General features: G+C 38.5%; 4 protein-coding genes across 4 annotated transcripts; 2 read left to right on the top strand and 2 right to left on the bottom strand.

Annotated features, from left to right (window-relative positions):
* Positions 1–590: 590 nt before the first annotated feature.
* Positions 591–4,043, top strand: LOC133860074 (protein AUXIN SIGNALING F-BOX 2-like). Its single transcript, XM_062295721.1, has 3 exons — positions 591–1,550; positions 2,500–2,995; positions 3,075–4,043. Exons 1-3 carry the CDS (start codon positions 1,099–1,101, stop codon positions 3,843–3,845), a joined length of 1,719 nt encoding a protein of 572 aa, XP_062151705.1. The 5' UTR covers positions 591–1,098; the 3' UTR covers positions 3,846–4,043.
* Positions 4,044–5,399: 1,356 nt separating this feature from the next.
* LOC133860996 (protein CYSTEINE-RICH TRANSMEMBRANE MODULE 13) lies at positions 5,400–7,265 on the bottom strand. The gene is made up of 3 exons (XM_062296687.1): positions 6,983–7,265; positions 6,604–6,865; positions 5,400–5,785 (listed from the first exon to the last, which is right to left on the bottom strand). The coding sequence occupies exons 1-3, from the start codon at positions 7,023–7,025 to the stop codon at positions 5,731–5,733; spliced, it is 360 nt and encodes a 119-aa protein (XP_062152671.1). The 5' UTR covers positions 7,026–7,265; the 3' UTR covers positions 5,400–5,730.
* A 1,366-nt stretch (positions 7,266–8,631) lies between these two features.
* LOC133860072 (GEM-like protein 5) lies at positions 8,632–10,099 on the top strand. Its single transcript, XM_062295719.1, has 3 exons — positions 8,632–9,198; positions 9,302–9,576; positions 9,671–10,099. Exons 1-3 carry the CDS (start codon positions 8,646–8,648, stop codon positions 9,878–9,880), a joined length of 1,038 nt encoding a protein of 345 aa, XP_062151703.1. The 5' UTR covers positions 8,632–8,645; the 3' UTR covers positions 9,881–10,099.
* A 1,842-nt stretch (positions 10,100–11,941) lies between these two features.
* On the bottom strand, positions 11,942–14,611 carry LOC133860073 (uncharacterized). Its single transcript, XM_062295720.1, has 6 exons — positions 14,281–14,611; positions 13,231–13,329; positions 13,025–13,133; positions 12,855–12,926; positions 12,722–12,727; positions 11,942–12,258 (listed from the first exon to the last, which is right to left on the bottom strand). Exons 1-6 carry the CDS (start codon positions 14,454–14,456, stop codon positions 12,139–12,141), a joined length of 582 nt encoding a protein of 193 aa, XP_062151704.1. The 5' UTR covers positions 14,457–14,611; the 3' UTR covers positions 11,942–12,138.
* Between the last annotated feature and the right edge of the window lie 2,000 nt (positions 14,612–16,611).

Raw genomic sequence — 16,611 nt, 5'->3', positions numbered from 1 at the left:
ATCTTACCCAAAATTTCCTAATCATTAAAAAGAGCCATGATTCACATCTCCCATAGGGGAAAAAAAAAAAGCCGAGAAAAAAATAAAATAAAAATCTGAAACAATGTTTATTACTAAAAAAGTTTTAACTCGAGAGTAATAAATACAGTGTACTCGCTCTTACTGAGGAACAGCTGTCAGCATAGGGCATTCAGATGCCTCACATGGGAATGTCTCTGTCAAATGCCGCGAGTTTGGGCTACTCGCGAGAGTAGGAAGAAAGAGGGATAATCCAATCTTATTCAGTTGGTACTTTTGGTAATTTCAGTCCAAAACCAGTGTCATTTATCTGACAGACCATTACTGACCTCTTTAGTAAGACTTTGGCAGAGTGGGGGTGTCTTCGAAACCAGTGATAAGGACACATGCATGTTCACCCACTCGACCGTCGAGATTCCCTTAGTTTCCCGTAGAGTCAATACTGGCCGTTGGATCTGGAACCCCAAGGAAACCCTGGTTAAGTACTCGGGGTTAAAGCAGTAACCATAGTTAGTTAGCTCAAGCTCTCTGGGTGGTTGCTCTGACTCTGAGTTAAGCTTTAACACGAGGGTCTTTGTGTTTTTGGGACTGTGTGGGTGAGGGAGAGGGAGAGGGAGAGTAAAAGAGGGTTTGGGTTCTATCTCTGGGTTTTCAGAATCATAAATTTCTATTTATGGGAATTTCAGATTCTGAGATCTTTGAATTTTGATCTGTTTTACAACGTTTTTTCAGTTTCTTTTTATTTTTCTCCCATCTGTAATCATCGCTTATTTGATTTCAAAGATGATCACTGAGAAAACATTTTCTTTTCCTTCCTCTCCCACTTTTTTTCTCGAGAAAATTTGAGTTCTTTTCCTCTCTCTCTGCAGATCTAAGCTATGTGAGAGAATTTCTGTTTATACCCACTTCAGATCTGGTCTCTTTCATGTAGATCTCAGCTTATTTGCAGCAAGATCTACGTAAATCCCTCCATTTTTCCCGGGAAGTTGTTTTTATTTTTATTTTTATTTTTTTTCCTGGAAAGTTGTAATTTTTTTATTTCAGGAAAATTCTGGGTTTAGGATTGGATGCTAAACAAGGATGAATTATTTTCCGGACGAGGTTTTAGAGCACGTGTTCGATTTCGTAACGTCGCACAGGGACCGCAACGCGGTGTCTCTGGTGTGCAAATTGTGGTACAGAGTAGAGAAATTCAGTAGAGAGAGAGTGTTCGTAGGAAACTGCTATGCAATCAGTCCCGAGAGTGTGATCACGAGGTTTCCGGGGCTCAAGTCGCTGACTTTGAAGGGGAAGCCTCATTTCGCGGACTTCAACCTGGTGCCGCATGATTGGGGAGGCTATGTACAGCCTTGGATCGAAGCCTTTGCGAAGAGTCGGATTGGGTTGGAGGAGCTTAGGCTGAAGAGGATGGTGGTTTCGGATGAGAGCCTCGAGCTTCTTTCGCGGTCCTTCGCGAATTTTAAGTCTTTGGTGCTTGTTAGCTGTGAAGGGTTCACCACCGATGGCCTTGCAGCAATAGCTGCTAACTGTAGGTAAGAAAGATTGATTTTATTTTATTTTATTTTTTTCTGAAGTTATCTTTGGCGTATTATTTTGGCGATTTTGCTTATTTTTTCTATTATTGCTATTTTTTTTGGACGTGGGTTTGTGGATTTCGAATTGTTATAAATGGGTTTCTTTGACTGCCTCTTGTTACAAGGACACTTGCTGATTTTGCATTTTACTTTGTCTGTTGTGCCTTGAAAGTCCTATTATTGGACTGAACGAGAATCACTTTCTTTGTGATCCGGGATGTTGTTTCTTGTTTTGGCGAGTTTTTTGTTTGATAAGCATTACTTGGATTTCTTTTGTTGCTGCTCGGTGTATGGTTGTTACGTTGTTACGGAGTTGATGTATAATGTTATATGGCTAGGAGTTGTTTGAAGAGTTAAAAGTACTTATCCATAGAATGTTTTGGCTGTTATTTGTGGTATTTGAAGTCTATGTGTTCCAGCTTTGTAATATGTTATTAATCAACGGCTCAGACTTTTCTATGCATATGGGTGGGAACTGGGAGTCCTCTCTGTAAATGGTTAACTGAGCTGGTCTCTTTCAAATTTATCCATCAATACATTTATTTTCTGCTTGGATCTAATGTTGACTTGAATCGTATTAATAGACAATTGCTTGTTGTATATTATCATTGAGTTTCTGTCCCTTGGTATAAGACTTGAGAACATAAGTCTCAAAATGAAAAAATCTTCTCAAGAGCCATTTCTCCAGATCATTTATCAGCACTTTCCTGAGAGACCTAATCTGCTGTCACTAATATGGTGATAATGACAGGCAAGAAGGTTACCTGGACTTGATGATAATATAGCATGTGATAATATGGTTATCTTGAGAGTTGGTTTCGAAAATACTCTGTTTTTAACTTCCTATATCGTCTTGTTTCGAAAATACTCTTTTTTTAACTTCCTATATCGTCTTGTTCTTATCCAGGTTTCTTAGGGAGTTGGACCTTCAAGAGAATGAAATTGATGATCATTCCGGCCACTGGCTTAGTTGCTTTCCTGAGAGCTGCACGTCACTCATCTCCCTGAATTTTGCATGCCTCAAAGGAGAAATTAGTTTAGCAGCTCTTGAGAGACTTGTGGCAAGATCTCCTAATCTCAAGAGTTTGAAGTTAAACCGTGCAGTGCCTTTTGAGGTGCTCCAAAAGATATTGATGCGAGCGCCTCAATTAGTGGATTTAGGGACAGGGTCTTTTGTCCATGATCCTGATTCTGAGACCTACAACAAACTGAAGACTACCATTCTGAACTGTAAATCAATTAGGAATTTATCAGGGTTTTTGGAGGTTGCTCCTCGTTGTGTGCCAGCCATCTACCCTATTTGCTTGAACCTGACCACCTTGAACCTGAGCTATGCTGCTGGGATTCATGGTTCTGATCTCATAAAGCTGATTCGCCACTGTGTGAAACTTCAGCGCCTATGGGTATGATCTTTAAACCTTGGCCAATTTACTCTCTTTTATAATATCAATGACTGACATTAGTTCTCATAATTACTTGCAGATACTGGATTGCATTGGAGACAAGGGACTAGAAGTTGTAGCTTCCACTTGTAAAGAGTTGCAGGAATTGAGGGTTTTTCCATCTGATCCCTTTGGGGTTGGTCATGCTGCCGTAACAGAAAATGGCCTGGTTGCTATATCCATTGGTTGCCCAAAGCTTCATTCATTGCTGTATTTCTGCCAGCAGATGACGAATGCTGCTCTTGAAACTGTAGCCAAGAACTGTCCGAATTTTATCCGCTTCAGGTTGTGCATCCTTGATCCTACAAGACCCGACCCTGTGACAATGCAGCCATTAGATGAAGGTTTTGGGGCAATTGTCCGGTCGTGCAAGCGTCTCCGGCGATTGTCAATGTCTGGCCTTCTAACTGACCAGGTCTTCCTTTACATTGGAATGTATGCTGAGCAGCTTGAAATGCTCTCTATTGCATTTGCTGGGGACAGTGACAAGGGCATGCTCTACGTATTGAATGGATGCAAGAAGCTTCGCAAGCTCGAGATCAGGGATAGCCCCTTTGGTAACGCAGCACTTCTAACGGACGTGGGAAAGTATGAAACAATGCGATCCCTTTGGATGTCGTCCTGTGAACTTACTCTTGAAGGCTGCAACACACTTGCGAAGAAGATGCCAAGGCTTAATGTGGAGATCATCAATGATCATGATCAGATGGATGTTGGGCCCGAGGATGTGCAAAAAGTGGGTAAGATGTACCTCTATCGAACACTGGTCGGGCGAAGGAAAGACGCACCGGAATTTGTTTGGACTTTGTAGGTCCATTGGGGGCTTTCTTTTAGGTTGTGCGATTTATTTTCTTGTTATCTAGTAGTTGTACTTTATTTAGACCTTCTGATTAATGGATTCTAGCACCTTTGGTGAGTTAGTGTTCTGTTAATTGTTTTATTTACAAGAGACTTGCTATTTGTAACTTCGTTATTATAAATAGATTTGTGTTAGTATTGGCAAATTTAATTGCTCTCTGGCCAGATGGGATTAGGAAATGGAGAGAATTTTACTAGGTTTTACTTAATATATTTATAGCATTAAATTCAACGAAACAAAATCTTGGTTGTAAAATATATTCTTGTTTCTTTTTAATTACAAGAGGAGTCCTATCCCGCTTAGGGTTGCAAATTCGTGTTCGTGTTATGAGTATAATTTTGTATTAGATCCATGTTAAGTTTGCCGGTACTGTAAAAAATTGTTAAGTCTTTATGTTACGCACCTTGTTTAGATTATGTCAAGGCATAAATATAAAACTATATAGGTCATTAACTTCTCTCATTTAATTAAACGGGTCAGACGCTGTATTTTTAAGCTACTAATTTCATGTCAAATTCGCAGGTATGCCAAAAATTTAAGTCTTAATTCACGCTAGACAGTCCAATGGACTTATTTTTGCCAGTAGGATTCAAAGTGGCCAAGGCCCAAGGGCGTTACCATTCCTGTAGCTCAACTTATGTTATGCTTCTATGCTTTCACGGAAAGATGCAGGCATGATTATGATTTCATGTCATAAAAATCGCACGTAAGACGTCTTTTTGACACCCATTGCTCCAACTCTGCTATGTAGCCTAGCTCTTCTAAACGTCAAAGATCTTCCGTTTATGGCTGATAACGACTTAGTTTTCGTTCATTGTTTTCGAAACCCAACATTTTCTCATCCTTTTGCGTTCATTGGGTTTTTGGTTAGGCTTCAAAACCTCGCATATGTTAGGGAAACAGTTTCCAAGCAGCTTGAAGAGCTTTGCTTCCATTCCTCTGGTCAAGAAAGTGAGAGGCTAAAAGAACCAAAGCTAATTAGTCCAGGAAACATTACAGTAGTCAGCTTTAGTTTTAAATAGTAGACTATTTGCCAAATGCTAGAGGGAAGTTGAATGCAAAACCTATCATGCTATATTGAGAGGATGGCATGGTGTCATCTGTCTCTTCTTTCCTTGCCAGGTTAGAATGGCACCCATTGACGAATAATGGGATCTCCCTTAATAAAGGTCCCCGAGTTTCTGATAGAGAGAGCAAATACAGCTGCAGCGGAGAGCTGACAAGGAAGAAAGATGCCAAAGGGATATGAAATTGTGACAATTTCAAGCAGCAACGGTCTATAGTTCATATGGACAAATGAGGAGAGAGGGAAAGAGAGAGAGAAAGGGGGAGAGGACATGAAGAACTTTGTGCTTGAGAATATGATTACTTACTAAATACTCTTTCAACTTTCAAAGATGGTTCTTTAGCTCGAATGTGCTACTGAAAACTAACAAGTAATCATCCAATAGCGAATTTGCAGCAAGTTATTAGAGTGGTGCACTACAAACCATAAAATCATGGAGGTAACAAAAGGTACTGCATGCAAAAGCAGCCTTGAAGATTAAATGGAGTATAACTGAAGGCCACATATAACATCATAAGAATATGTAATCACACTACAATCAGAACCATGTTTCTGATGATAGCACCTGTTTTCAGATTCCAGGTAATACAATTAAATTACACAGGCATAGAACCAGATAAAACCACATCATAGAACCTCTTAAAACCCAGATAAGAGGCATAAAGAAAAAAGAATTACCAGACCCCTTACACAGATTATGTAGAATCCAACAAATCGTTCAGCAAGAACAAAGTGCAAGCCAACTTAATAAATAACTTATTTGTTGTGTCATCAAAGAAAAAAGCAGCACTCCTCCAACACACAGCAGCAGCAAAGCGCAGCCAAACTGCACGTGCAGAACAAAATACTCATTTTTTGATCCATAGTCATACAAATGAAACACCATAATTTCTATACATATTAAGCTTTAACATCTTTCCAAAAGATGCGTATAGCAGCAATTCACGAGCAGAAATAAAAGCATTTGAAGAATCTCAAGCCTCTTCATGTCTGAGTGATCCAATTGGACAAGGACGATTTGACTACTGATTTACCACATATTTGGGTAGAGCTATATGAATGATTGTAATTTTTCTGGAATTCTAACTCGCAAGAATCTTTCAAAACCAGATAGACTCTCCTTTATCAGTGGCACTTTTTAGTCACTTTTCATGAAGAAAAGAAATCCTATATAAAAGTTTCATCAGGCACCAGTTTATGGTTTAGCTAATAATAGACTTCTGGGTTGTTATTCCTCCTCACAAAGTTATGAAATATCTCTGCCATCAATGTTTAAACCCATTTCCAATGCTTCCACATGGCAGACAAATATCCATATATGAGGCTACAAAAAATTGAAGAATCTTGGTCATCTTGTCAAATTGAAGGAAAAAAAAAATTATTGCTTGTACACGTTTCTAGTGTCTACCATCGTTAATTTTTCCCAATTACAAAATCCCATATTAATATAATATATTCTCGTTTATCTCGCCAACAAGGTTGTTAATTAGACATGAAAACTTGCCATAATATTTCAAATTCACTCCAATACCTCCAAGATTCCCTATGTCTTTCAGTTTCCAATATAAAATCTCACAAATCCCATGTTAGAGAAATCAACATAAATGGAAAAACCCAATTGGGAGAGATAGCAACGGGGCGTACCAGCCTTGTAAGAAAGAGGCACAACCGGTCTGGTCGTCGTAACGGTGATGCTCGTAGTGGTAGTGCTGGTATTGCTGGGGTGGTGGCGGTGGCGGGTACCCTTGTGCGAAGTACCCTTGGTACCCTTCGTACGGCGGACCCTGCGGCGGCGGCGGAGGGTACCCCGGATACCCAGATGGCGGTGGTGGCGGGTACCCTTCGTACGGTGGCGCTGATGGGTACCCCTGTGGTGGTGGTGGCGGTGGATATGGAGATCCATACCCTGCATTATATGTTATTTAGATTTCAACCAATATAAAAAGTACTCACACGATTAGAATTATAGTCGAGTAAAAAGAAGTGAAATACGGCATATGATAAAAGGAGGTGATGTCCATACCTGGGGGAGGATAGGGTTCTTGGGAAGCTCTCTGGTAACTCATTTTCGGGCTTTTTCTTTGCAGAAGAGAAGGAGGGGATATCTTGGTCGACAAATATATAGGAGCTTCGAATTCTTAGGTTATTTCGTGCTAATAAATTTACGGTCGTTGTACGTTAAGTATTGCTAACGGTACTAAGCGTTTTACGCACTTCCCTTGCCGTTTTGATGGGGCAGTATGACGTTGCAGTTTGCACTGCTCTCTGCTACATGATCAATTACATCTCTTCAAATTGTTGGTCGGCTGTTAAATTGGAGAGATTTGATGGTCGCTAGGAGTGGCCGCCTTCGAGCTTTGGTGGAGGTAAGGGTGGTCACTGGTCGAACACCCATAAGAGTGGCTGTCCGGCCATCGACAATTATGCAACTTTTTTGTTGTGGGTAAATATATTTTTATTAGAAATTTCTTATAAATTAGTTTGTAAAAAAATTTCTACAAATCAATTTTCTCATATGTTTTTTTTTTATTATTATTTTTTACAGCATATAGGACAGCCTGAGCACATTCACGTCGTACCACGTACACCACTAAGTGATTGTGAGACGTATAAATTGGGACATTAGTGTATGGGCCTTATGCGACACCAATGTCAATATATGAACCATGTGGATAAGGCCTTGGGCCTTTTCTGAGAGCCTCAGGGCCCAGTGTTTCTTTTTTTTTTTAGTCGAAATTTTCCTGTCTAGACTTCAACGGCCAAAGCTAGGACCAAACCAATTGGCGATTGGGCAAGTCATGAGCTGATTGTCAATTATGAATCGAGTTCTTTTCTTATACCCCATTCTTGGTTGTAGGGGTGGGTGAGCCGATTAACCCCTTTTTAGGCGGCTATATGAATTTCACAAAAATAAGCAGCTTGATAATAAAAAATTCTCGTTCAGTATAGTTATAAAATAGCTAGTTAACATTTAGATCTGGTTCAATCCAAATTTTTCTAATTCGCCCCAACATTCCCCACTTATTCGACTGCTACCGAGCAGTTTTTGGACATCAAATGAATCTTCTCAAAAGGTAATTTTAATGTGACTTATTTTTGTAATCAATTTTGCTACAACACCAATTGCATTTATTGCTTTAGCTAATTGTGACCATTTCCAAGTGTGATTTTTATGTTATGTAAGACGTGCCTAAAGGCCTATTGGTTCAAGAAGATTCTTCTTTTTTATCAATCAATACCTCTTCTCAAAATAGATGACAATATCCATACAGATAAATCTTTGATATATATATATAATAAAGTACCACGTGGATGTATAATGTATATAAGTATCTATGCCGAGTAAGTAACGTTATCATCTTCTAAATCTTAGGTCTTCCAGTTCCTTCACCTGGCTTGCTGTATGCCTTACAAAATGGAAATATCTAGAATTTATGGCCAACTAATAAAATGGACCAATTAGTTTATGAAAAAAAACACGGTTAAGCAACCGAGTTGGTCATTTGTTAAGTCAAACTTTTCGCTTTCACACGCGCCATCCTCTTTTTCTTAGCGAAGATATCCAGTACGTTCTGGTCTTTCTTTATCCATCCAAAGCACTTCTAGGGAAGGCTGCAAGGACCCCATGACACGCGCCTTGAACGATTTTAGTCTGCTATATATTAAACGACGGTCTGAGGATCCAAATGCTCAATAACAAGAATACCTCCAAAACTCACACCAAGAAATTCCCACAAAACAAATTAGCTTCAACTTCAGGGCTTTCGCCAAAGATGGACAGAACCACCAGTTCCACCCAAGAATCACCACCTCTGTACCCCTCCTTGTCCTCCCCCACAGCAAAGGAAGCAGATCCTTCTTCTGATGATCACAAAGCATCACCAGTGGCATCATCATTGTCCACGCCTCCAAACAAAGAAGGAACACAATCTCATGATCATAAACTTGCTCCATCACCCTCGTCTCCACCACCGGACGATACTGACAGCGCCGAGAAATGGCCGGGGACTCATATCATGGGGCAACCTGCTGCTCCCACAAGCCACCCAGATAACAAGAAAGCGGCTTTATGGGGTGCCGGCGGCGGCGAATCTGATGAAGCTCAAAATTACCATCACCCTTACCTCCAGGTCAACCCTATTGAGAAGCCAAGCAACAGTCCAATGGAATCCATTCTCCATAAGTTCAACTCTTGGGGCAAAAAGGCTGAAACCATAGGCAACAACATCTGGCACAACCGTACGTATATTCAATTGTTATATATATATATATATATATGCTTCATAGTTCATATAATTTTGGTTCTCTTTATCATTTCCCGTAACATTGTTGATGTCTGCAGTGAGAACCAGCTCGTCTGTATCTGAGGCTGCGTGGGGGAAGATGAACCTGACAGCCAAGGCAATCACAGGAGGTGGGTTTGAGGCTTTATACAAGCAGACATTCACTACCTTTCCCGACGAGAAGCTGAAGAAGACCTTCGCCTGTTATCTGTCAACCTCAACCGGACCCGTTGCTGGAACTCTCTACCTGTCCAATGCTCATGCAGCTTTCTGCAGCGACCGCCCCTTATCATTCACTGCACCGTCTGGCCAGGAGACTTGGAGCTACTACAAGGTAATTTTCATTTTGTGCCGATAGAGTCTAGACAAAAAAAAAATATTTATTGCCCTTCTTCCTAATATATAATTTCATGACTGGCGTGTAACAGGTTATGGTACCTTTGGGCAAGATTGGCACCATCAATCCTGAAATCACGAGTGAAACTCCAGCAGAAAAGTACATCCAGATTGTTACGATTGATGGACATGATTTCTGGTTTATGGGTTTTGTTAATTATGACAAAGCATCTAGACATCTCTCGGAAAGTATCTCTAGCTTTGTAGCATCTGGGATAGCAGCAAAACCAGTGGTTGAATAATCGAAGAGTTTACTAGTATTGCCGGGTTCTTCCATTTCCTTCTAGAATTTCTCAGCCCTGTGTACCTTTGTCTTTCTCTAGCGTGGAAAATTTTCTATCTCTTGTACTGCTTTTTTTATTTTTTATTTTTTTTATTCTCTTTTGTTTTAATACAATAGCATTGATTCTGTAGATTGTAATCTTTTTCCATTAAGGATAAGGCTCCATTTTCATGGCTTATTTTCTTTTTCGTTAAAAATTCCTAAACCGGACTGTTAGCATATCTAAATTATATTATTGAGGGGAAGAATTTTCAGCACAAAGCCATCAGCAATGCTTCAAAGACCATTTCACATGGAGAGCCCTTTTGTTCGGTTAGGGCAGAAAGCATGGGTTTTATGCCCACTAATAAGAGACTGATATATCAACCTATAACAAGAAAAATAATTACTTGCAAAACACTAAATCTAATCTCTTTTTATACATTTTTAGTCTGAAAAAAAAAAACTTAACCACCGTCCACCCAGACGCCATTCATCGCCTCCGCTGTCGTCACCGCCGCCATTGCTCCATGCTAGACGCCGCCTCCAAGAGTTGGAAAATTTTCAGATTTCGTCGGAAACATGCAGATGTCGCCAGAATCTCCATCCCCATTTCTAGATTTCGCCAGAATCACCACCCCCGGCCACTAGGGGTAGCTGCGCGACCACTCCCCAGTGCCCAGGGGTGGCCTTCGGGCCAACCCTAGATGCTACTGGGTGGTGCCGCGAGGCTACCCCTTGTCCATGGGGCGGCCACACGGCCCGGTGGCAGCCACCCCAATTCTGGCGTGAAGCAGTGCAGCGACTTCTGAGCTGGGTTTAGAGGAGGGTTTAGATCTAATTTTTTTGCTAGGTTTTGTTAATATTTATTTTTCTTGTTTAATGTTGAGGTGTCAATCTTTCATTGGAGGGCAAAATGTTGGTTTTTGCCACTACGATTGAAGTTATTTCCTTTCACATGACTTATTTCAAAAGCTAAGTCATTTAACATGGTATTAGAATAAAAGTTCTCAGTTCAAATTCTATCTCTATCAATTTACATGTTAAAACTTGCTTATTAAGGGAGATATTAAGCCCAGACATGAGAAAAAGTATTAGAACATTAATTAAAAGATTAAATCAATTATTCATCCAAAAAAATAAATGATTAAATCACTCGTAGAGAGTTTTGAGCCCACAGTTCAAGTCTTGTTTCCATCATTCACCTCTCATTTCAATTAAATATTTCATGTATTAAACCTTACTTATTAAGAATCAAGAGAGAATTTGAGCCCAAATATAAAGAGACATGTTAGAATATAAATTAAAAAAATTAAATACATCAATTTCTATCAGTTTAAACTTTTGAAATAAGTAATAATTTAACAACCCTGTTAATCTTATCACACCACCTTTTTGGTGTCACCAAGAACTATGATGTTCTAGTTTTCAAATTTTTCTCCATCTAAATGCATTAAATGTGAAATGAACAAGGACAATGATCCCCTCAATTTCAAATTAAATGGATAGTACCCATTTTATGATTAGGATTGAAACATGATTTCATATTAATTGAAAAACGTGTCAACATTGACTTCATGTATACCGTTAAATTAATACACCAACTTTTAACCATGATCAAAATGGATAGTTTCTATCCCTTTGAAATGGAGCACTATTCCAATGTGAAAGTGCAAAATTCAGCGTGGTTTTAACAATTTAGTAAGAGGGGAGTGATTCTTGTACAATCCCCCTTTCACACAATTTTTATACAACCGGAACACATTGGTGAGACCCATGCATAGATCCCACTAATGTATTGGTTGTAGGAAAGTTTTGCAAAAGGATCGTAAAAGAATCATTTTTCTTTGGTAAAATCCAACTATCTTTGGGCCGTACCACTATTTTGCTTATGCTACGGAACATGATTATCTAATTTGTAAGCAGAGGATGCTAGCTAGAACGTAGTGCTGGTGACAGCGAGCACGCCCAATGGAAATCATGCTGGGATGATAAACAAAACAAAACCCTAAGGACCATGATCGCTACGCATCTGCAGTCCTTGTGAAAAAAGTTAAATACTTCGTCTTCTGCATTAGCTATATGTTGCACATTCTAGTTCATTAAGAAGTTCCCAACAAACGTCCTAACTCAGCGGCAAAAAGAAGGAAAAGGAAAAGAAAGGCAAAAAAGACAAAATGGCAACAGAGGGGGCATGCCCGAGTCTCAAGAGCTATTCATTAAAATGTAACCTCTCATTTAGCGCTTCTTCTTGCTTCCTTTGGCACCACCGGATTTCGATGGAGTACTGACCAGGTACACAAACAGGACGATAATGGATATCACAGAAATTAGAGAACCATATTTTGCCAGCAACCTCTGCAAGTGAAAATTTTGAAATTTGTGTGTGAGAGAAAAAACAATGTAAATTCTAGCAAATTCTGCAAGTCCAAAGAAGAGTAATGCAAGTAATACGAGGAAGGATCAGCTTCTGTCCTGTTCTACGCAAACAGGACAGGACCGGATGCAGACACATGTCCTAAAATAGGACATGGCGTACAGGAACAGGACACAAGGGAGCACTGCATCAGTCACCCACATTTAGAGATCAACACACTAATTCATTAACCTCTAAAGTTCCTTGTAAGTTAGCAAGTGTCTGCATTATCCGTGATAGTCAAGAAAGGTTATAATGCCCCAAGATATGGGGGCAAGATATCCACCAGATGCAATGCAGACCATCACACAATAAATAATGCATTTTACTTTAGAATATCCAGATGCATGTTCGAATAACTATCAAAATCTAGACAGTTGGAACGATAAAAGGAATGAGTTGTACCTTAGCCTGCAAAAATGTGGCCCCAAGTGTATATAAATGCCGGCAAAAACAAAGGAATGATTTAGTTAACAAAGGCAAAGGTATTCTAAAATCAGAACGCTGAATGTAACTAATATTTCTAGGAGAAACTTACCCACAAAAACTTCTTCTCAGGAGGTCTATCTGCAAGGACATCTAAAGGCAAGATTGGAGTCGAGAATGCCTCCTAAAATAAGTGATAGTCAGAAAATCAAAAATCAATCACCCCCCCACCCCCCGAAAAAGAAAAAAAAAAAAAAGAGAACTGAACATGCAGATGCAGACCTGAAGAGCCGCCTTTGTGGGAATGCGGAATGTAATGACAGCTGGGGCACCATAGAACAATCCTTTTGCTTTGGCATCCAACTCAAAAGAGTGGGTTAGAAGACCACCACTGCAAACCACATAATTGGAAGTCACCAAATGAAAATATGTAAATACACACACACACACACACACACACACACACGTATACTAAAGGCTTCACTTACGCATCAAGCCTTTCCCATGAAATTGAAGTGTTACCACTGACAATATCAAACACATCTTGAGACCAGCTATCGTCTGTAAGACTTACATCATATGCGGTGCTGGAAAACAAATAGAATAAAAAAACAATGATTTAAAGCTGAAGAAGCTAATATAAGGACACAACATATAAATCAGAAGACACTTATAAAGTACACAAAATGCTAAGTTATAAGTTAATACATCGTTGAAAAGGACACAAAGATTCAAACTGGATGGATGTAAATTCAAAAAGAATTCCAAAATTAATGAGGGCAATCCTATAATTCCTTCTTCTTCTTCTTTTCTTTTTTTTTTTTTTTTTTTTTTTCTGGGGGGTGGGGTTGGAATTCAAACTGAATCCCTGCAACATTACCGCTTGATTCCATCCATCAACCAACTTTCCATCAAATTGTGCACTTCCACATAGAAGAGAAATTCGGTACGTTCATTAAGCATACCAAAAAGAGTTTGATTCTCACAACCTTAACTTCCAGCACCCGTACTTCCTTTCATATACCAATTCCTAACCATAAGCTTCTACTCCATCCCTCTACAACCATTTCCAAACCAACCAATTAACACAGACTACAATACAATCCCTACGCTTCCTCTACATTTCACCCACACACTACATCTCGGTTCCACCAAACAATCAGCCCTCTCTCTCTCTCATTGAGCTCATAGGTAATGGCGCTTAATCAAATTGAAGAAGAACAAGGTATAAGAAAAAAACACAATCACGATGTATTTCATACGACCATGAAAAGAATTAGGATTCAAATTTTAATTCCATTGCTCTGCTTGGATTCATTTTCTAAGCAACCAAACGAAACCAACAAAAAAAAAAAATACAATCAGATCGAGAATTTTCAACTAACATTTGTATTATAAGACCAATCAAACAACGCATGCAAACATATACTTTGGATCTATACATAGAAAACACACACAAAAAACCCAGATCTGAAAAGATTTAAAAGTACACAAAAAATTAAATCGGAGATTGCAAAATCGATTGGGAATAAACGTACGAGGATCCTTGGTTGTAGATGTCGATGGAGACGGAGACGCGTTCGGCACCGGACTTGAGCCTTGTGAGCGAGGCCTTCTTGTTAGCCAAGATGAAGGGCATGTCGACTGAGCTGCCCAGCGCGCACGAGACCAGCAACAGAGCCACCACACCCAAGATCAGAGCTGGCCGAGCCATCGTTGGTTGGGTTGGGGGATACGATTGGGAATTGTGGAGGTTGTTGGGGGTTCCGGGAAGAGACGGAGAATTTTGTTTCGGACAGGGCGGTGTAGAAGACCAAGTATAACTAGAACTACTGGGCCTCGTACCGAGTTGGGGTCTAGTGTCAGTTTTATATTAAGACTGGCCCTGTTTAATAACTCGTTACTCAATATATGTTTCGAGGTTATGAAACATCCTGAAACTTTTGAGCAGGACATGAAAATAAATGATAATGAAGGTCTTTTTTCTTTTTTCTTTTTCTTTTTTCAAGCCCAAAAAAAGTGCATTATGTAAACATTTCCAAAATAATGTGAATTGGGCTATTTGACTTGGATTGAGTTTCGACTATGCACCGGATGACCTAAAAACACAAAAAAAAAAAAAAAAAGCTTTTGCGGTTACTGATTGGTTACCTTACAGGTCATGGGGTCATTTACTTATCCCATATTTATATTTGGTCAGAAGGGATACCCGAACAATCCATAAGCCTTTTGGGAGACTCAAACTTCGATCATCTCCAAACCTGGCAAAATGGGCGATCAAGCTACCCCAAACACTTGAAGGACCAAGAGCATCCAAACTACCCTTTTTTGGGTGGTGGTTCGGCCCCAAATAGTCACCAATTTTTTTTTATTTGTTATCACAATTTGCATTATTTATGTCAAATAAAAGGTATTGCATAGTTTTGCATCGGATCTCCATCCATTTGACTCTTAATAGGCCTTCCGACAATACAGAAATTACGAGGTTTTTTAAGCCATTAAACTTATGAGAAGCTAAGGTAGTTTATATGTATCAATCAAACCATCTTCAATATATACTCATAATCATCTCCACGCGTCAATTGAGGTGTTTTGGGGTGGAAAAGGATTCTCTCCGTCTCAAATTATTTTGACACCTTTTTTTTTCTTCTTCTTCTTTAATTTAAATAATTTGGTATCATGTATTTTGTTGGATAAATCAACTTTAAATATTGACTATAAAATATATATTATCAATTTCAAATGAAATAGAAAAGATCCTTATTCTTTTTGGATAAGCCATAAATATCAAGAAATAGGATTCTCTCTATTTTAAATAAAGTGAAGATGAGTCATTCTATAGTCAGGATTTAACGTTGTTATATCTAACGATATAATAATACCACATGATAAATATGTTGGCACATCATTCAAAAACATATTATTTACACTGTTAGATGCAATAACGTTAAATTTTAACTATAAAATGCCTCATCTCCATTTCACTTGAAATTGAGAGGATAAAGTACACTCATTATTACCCCTTGCATTCTATTCAGAATCCTCTCAATTTCAAGTGAAAATGAAGATTATCCATCTTATGATCTAGATTAAATTTCACTTATGTAATAATGCATATATTGTCACGTCATTTAAAATTTAAATGATGTAATATCAAGTACACTATTAAATGTAATAAAATAAAATCTTAATTTTTAAATAAATTTTCTCTATTTCTAGTAAAATCGATAGGATCCTATTAGGCCAAGCCATGTTAAACTTGGGTATCCTAGAAGCACCTAGTGACAAAATGCTTTCTACGAATTTCCCCATCAATCCCACCTAAAAGAAACATGGTTAAATATCTCAAATTCTTTTGAGTTCTATTAGAGGAGTAATATCATATATTACATTTTTATCCTACAATGTTTAGGCAGAGGTCTTAATCATTCCTTAAATGTGTGTGTGTGTGTTTTTTTTTTTTTTTTCAATAAAGACTAATCAAATGACTAGTTGGAACAGTTACGTTAATATTGTAAAATAAAAATATAGGCATTACTCTTATTAAAAATATGCGGGTTGTGGTCATATTTTAAAAACTACTCACATCTCCCTTGTAGCCATACCCTTTAGTCCAATTCATCATTGATTCATATAGAGGTTCATATAGAGGATAATGATGAGATTGCCAAAATAATCTAAAATGATTGGTTCATAAAATTTTAATAACCTTTTTTCTGCTCCTAATTGCTTGTACCTATACTTAGAGAAGGAACTATAATTTCTCATGAGAACAAAGTATGAACGAGGAGTTAAGTCTACTTTTAATAGGAATGAAGCTTAAGTTTTAGGCAATTTTTTTTTTTAATTATATATAAATATTTCAAAAA

The sequence above is a fragment of the Alnus glutinosa genome, chromosome 2, assembly GCF_958979055.1.
Source record: "Alnus glutinosa chromosome 2, dhAlnGlut1.1, whole genome shotgun sequence".
Lineage (NCBI taxonomy): Eukaryota > Viridiplantae > Streptophyta > Magnoliopsida > Fagales > Betulaceae > Alnus > Alnus glutinosa.
This window is presented reverse-complemented; position numbering and strand designations above follow the sequence as displayed.

Excerpts from the sequence above, each read along its gene's own strand:
- LOC133860074 (XM_062295721.1), top strand. The coding sequence starts at position 1,099 with ATGAATTATTTTCCGGACGAGGTTTTAGAGCACGTGTTCGATTTCGTA. Across the intron at positions 1,551-2,499 it reads GCAATAGCTGCTAACTGTAG|GTTTCTTAGGGAGTTGGACC; the intron begins GTAAGAAAGATT and ends GTTCTTATCCAG. Across the intron at positions 2,996-3,074 it reads TGAAACTTCAGCGCCTATGG|ATACTGGATTGCATTGGAGA; the intron begins GTATGATCTTTA and ends AATTACTTGCAG.
- LOC133860996 (XM_062296687.1), bottom strand. The coding sequence starts at position 7,025 with ATGAGTTACCAGAGAGCTTCCCAAGAACCCTATCCTCCCCCAG. Across the intron at positions 6,866-6,982 it reads AGAACCCTATCCTCCCCCAG|GGTATGGATCTCCATATCCA; the intron begins GTATGGACATCA and ends CATATAATGCAG. Across the intron at positions 5,786-6,603 it reads GCCTCTTTCTTACAAGGCTG|TTTGGCTGCGCTTTGCTGCT; the intron begins GTACGCCCCGTT and ends CTGCACGTGCAG.
- LOC133860072 (XM_062295719.1), top strand. The coding sequence starts at position 8,646 with ATGCTCAATAACAAGAATACCTCCAAAACTCACACCAAGAAATTCCCA. Across the intron at positions 9,199-9,301 it reads CAACAACATCTGGCACAACC|TGAGAACCAGCTCGTCTGTA; the intron begins GTACGTATATTC and ends TGATGTCTGCAG. Across the intron at positions 9,577-9,670 it reads AGACTTGGAGCTACTACAAG|GTTATGGTACCTTTGGGCAA; the intron begins GTAATTTTCATT and ends GGCGTGTAACAG.
- LOC133860073 (XM_062295720.1), bottom strand. The coding sequence starts at position 14,456 with ATGGCTCGGCCAGCTCTGATCTTGGGTGTGGTGGCTCTGTTGCTGGTC. Across the intron at positions 13,330-14,280 it reads ATCTACAACCAAGGATCCTC|CACCGCATATGATGTAAGTC; the intron begins GTACGTTTATTC and ends TTTGTTTTCCAG. Across the intron at positions 12,927-13,024 it reads CCACAAAGGCGGCTCTTCAG|GAGGCATTCTCGACTCCAAT; the intron begins GTCTGCATCTGC and ends CACTTATTTTAG.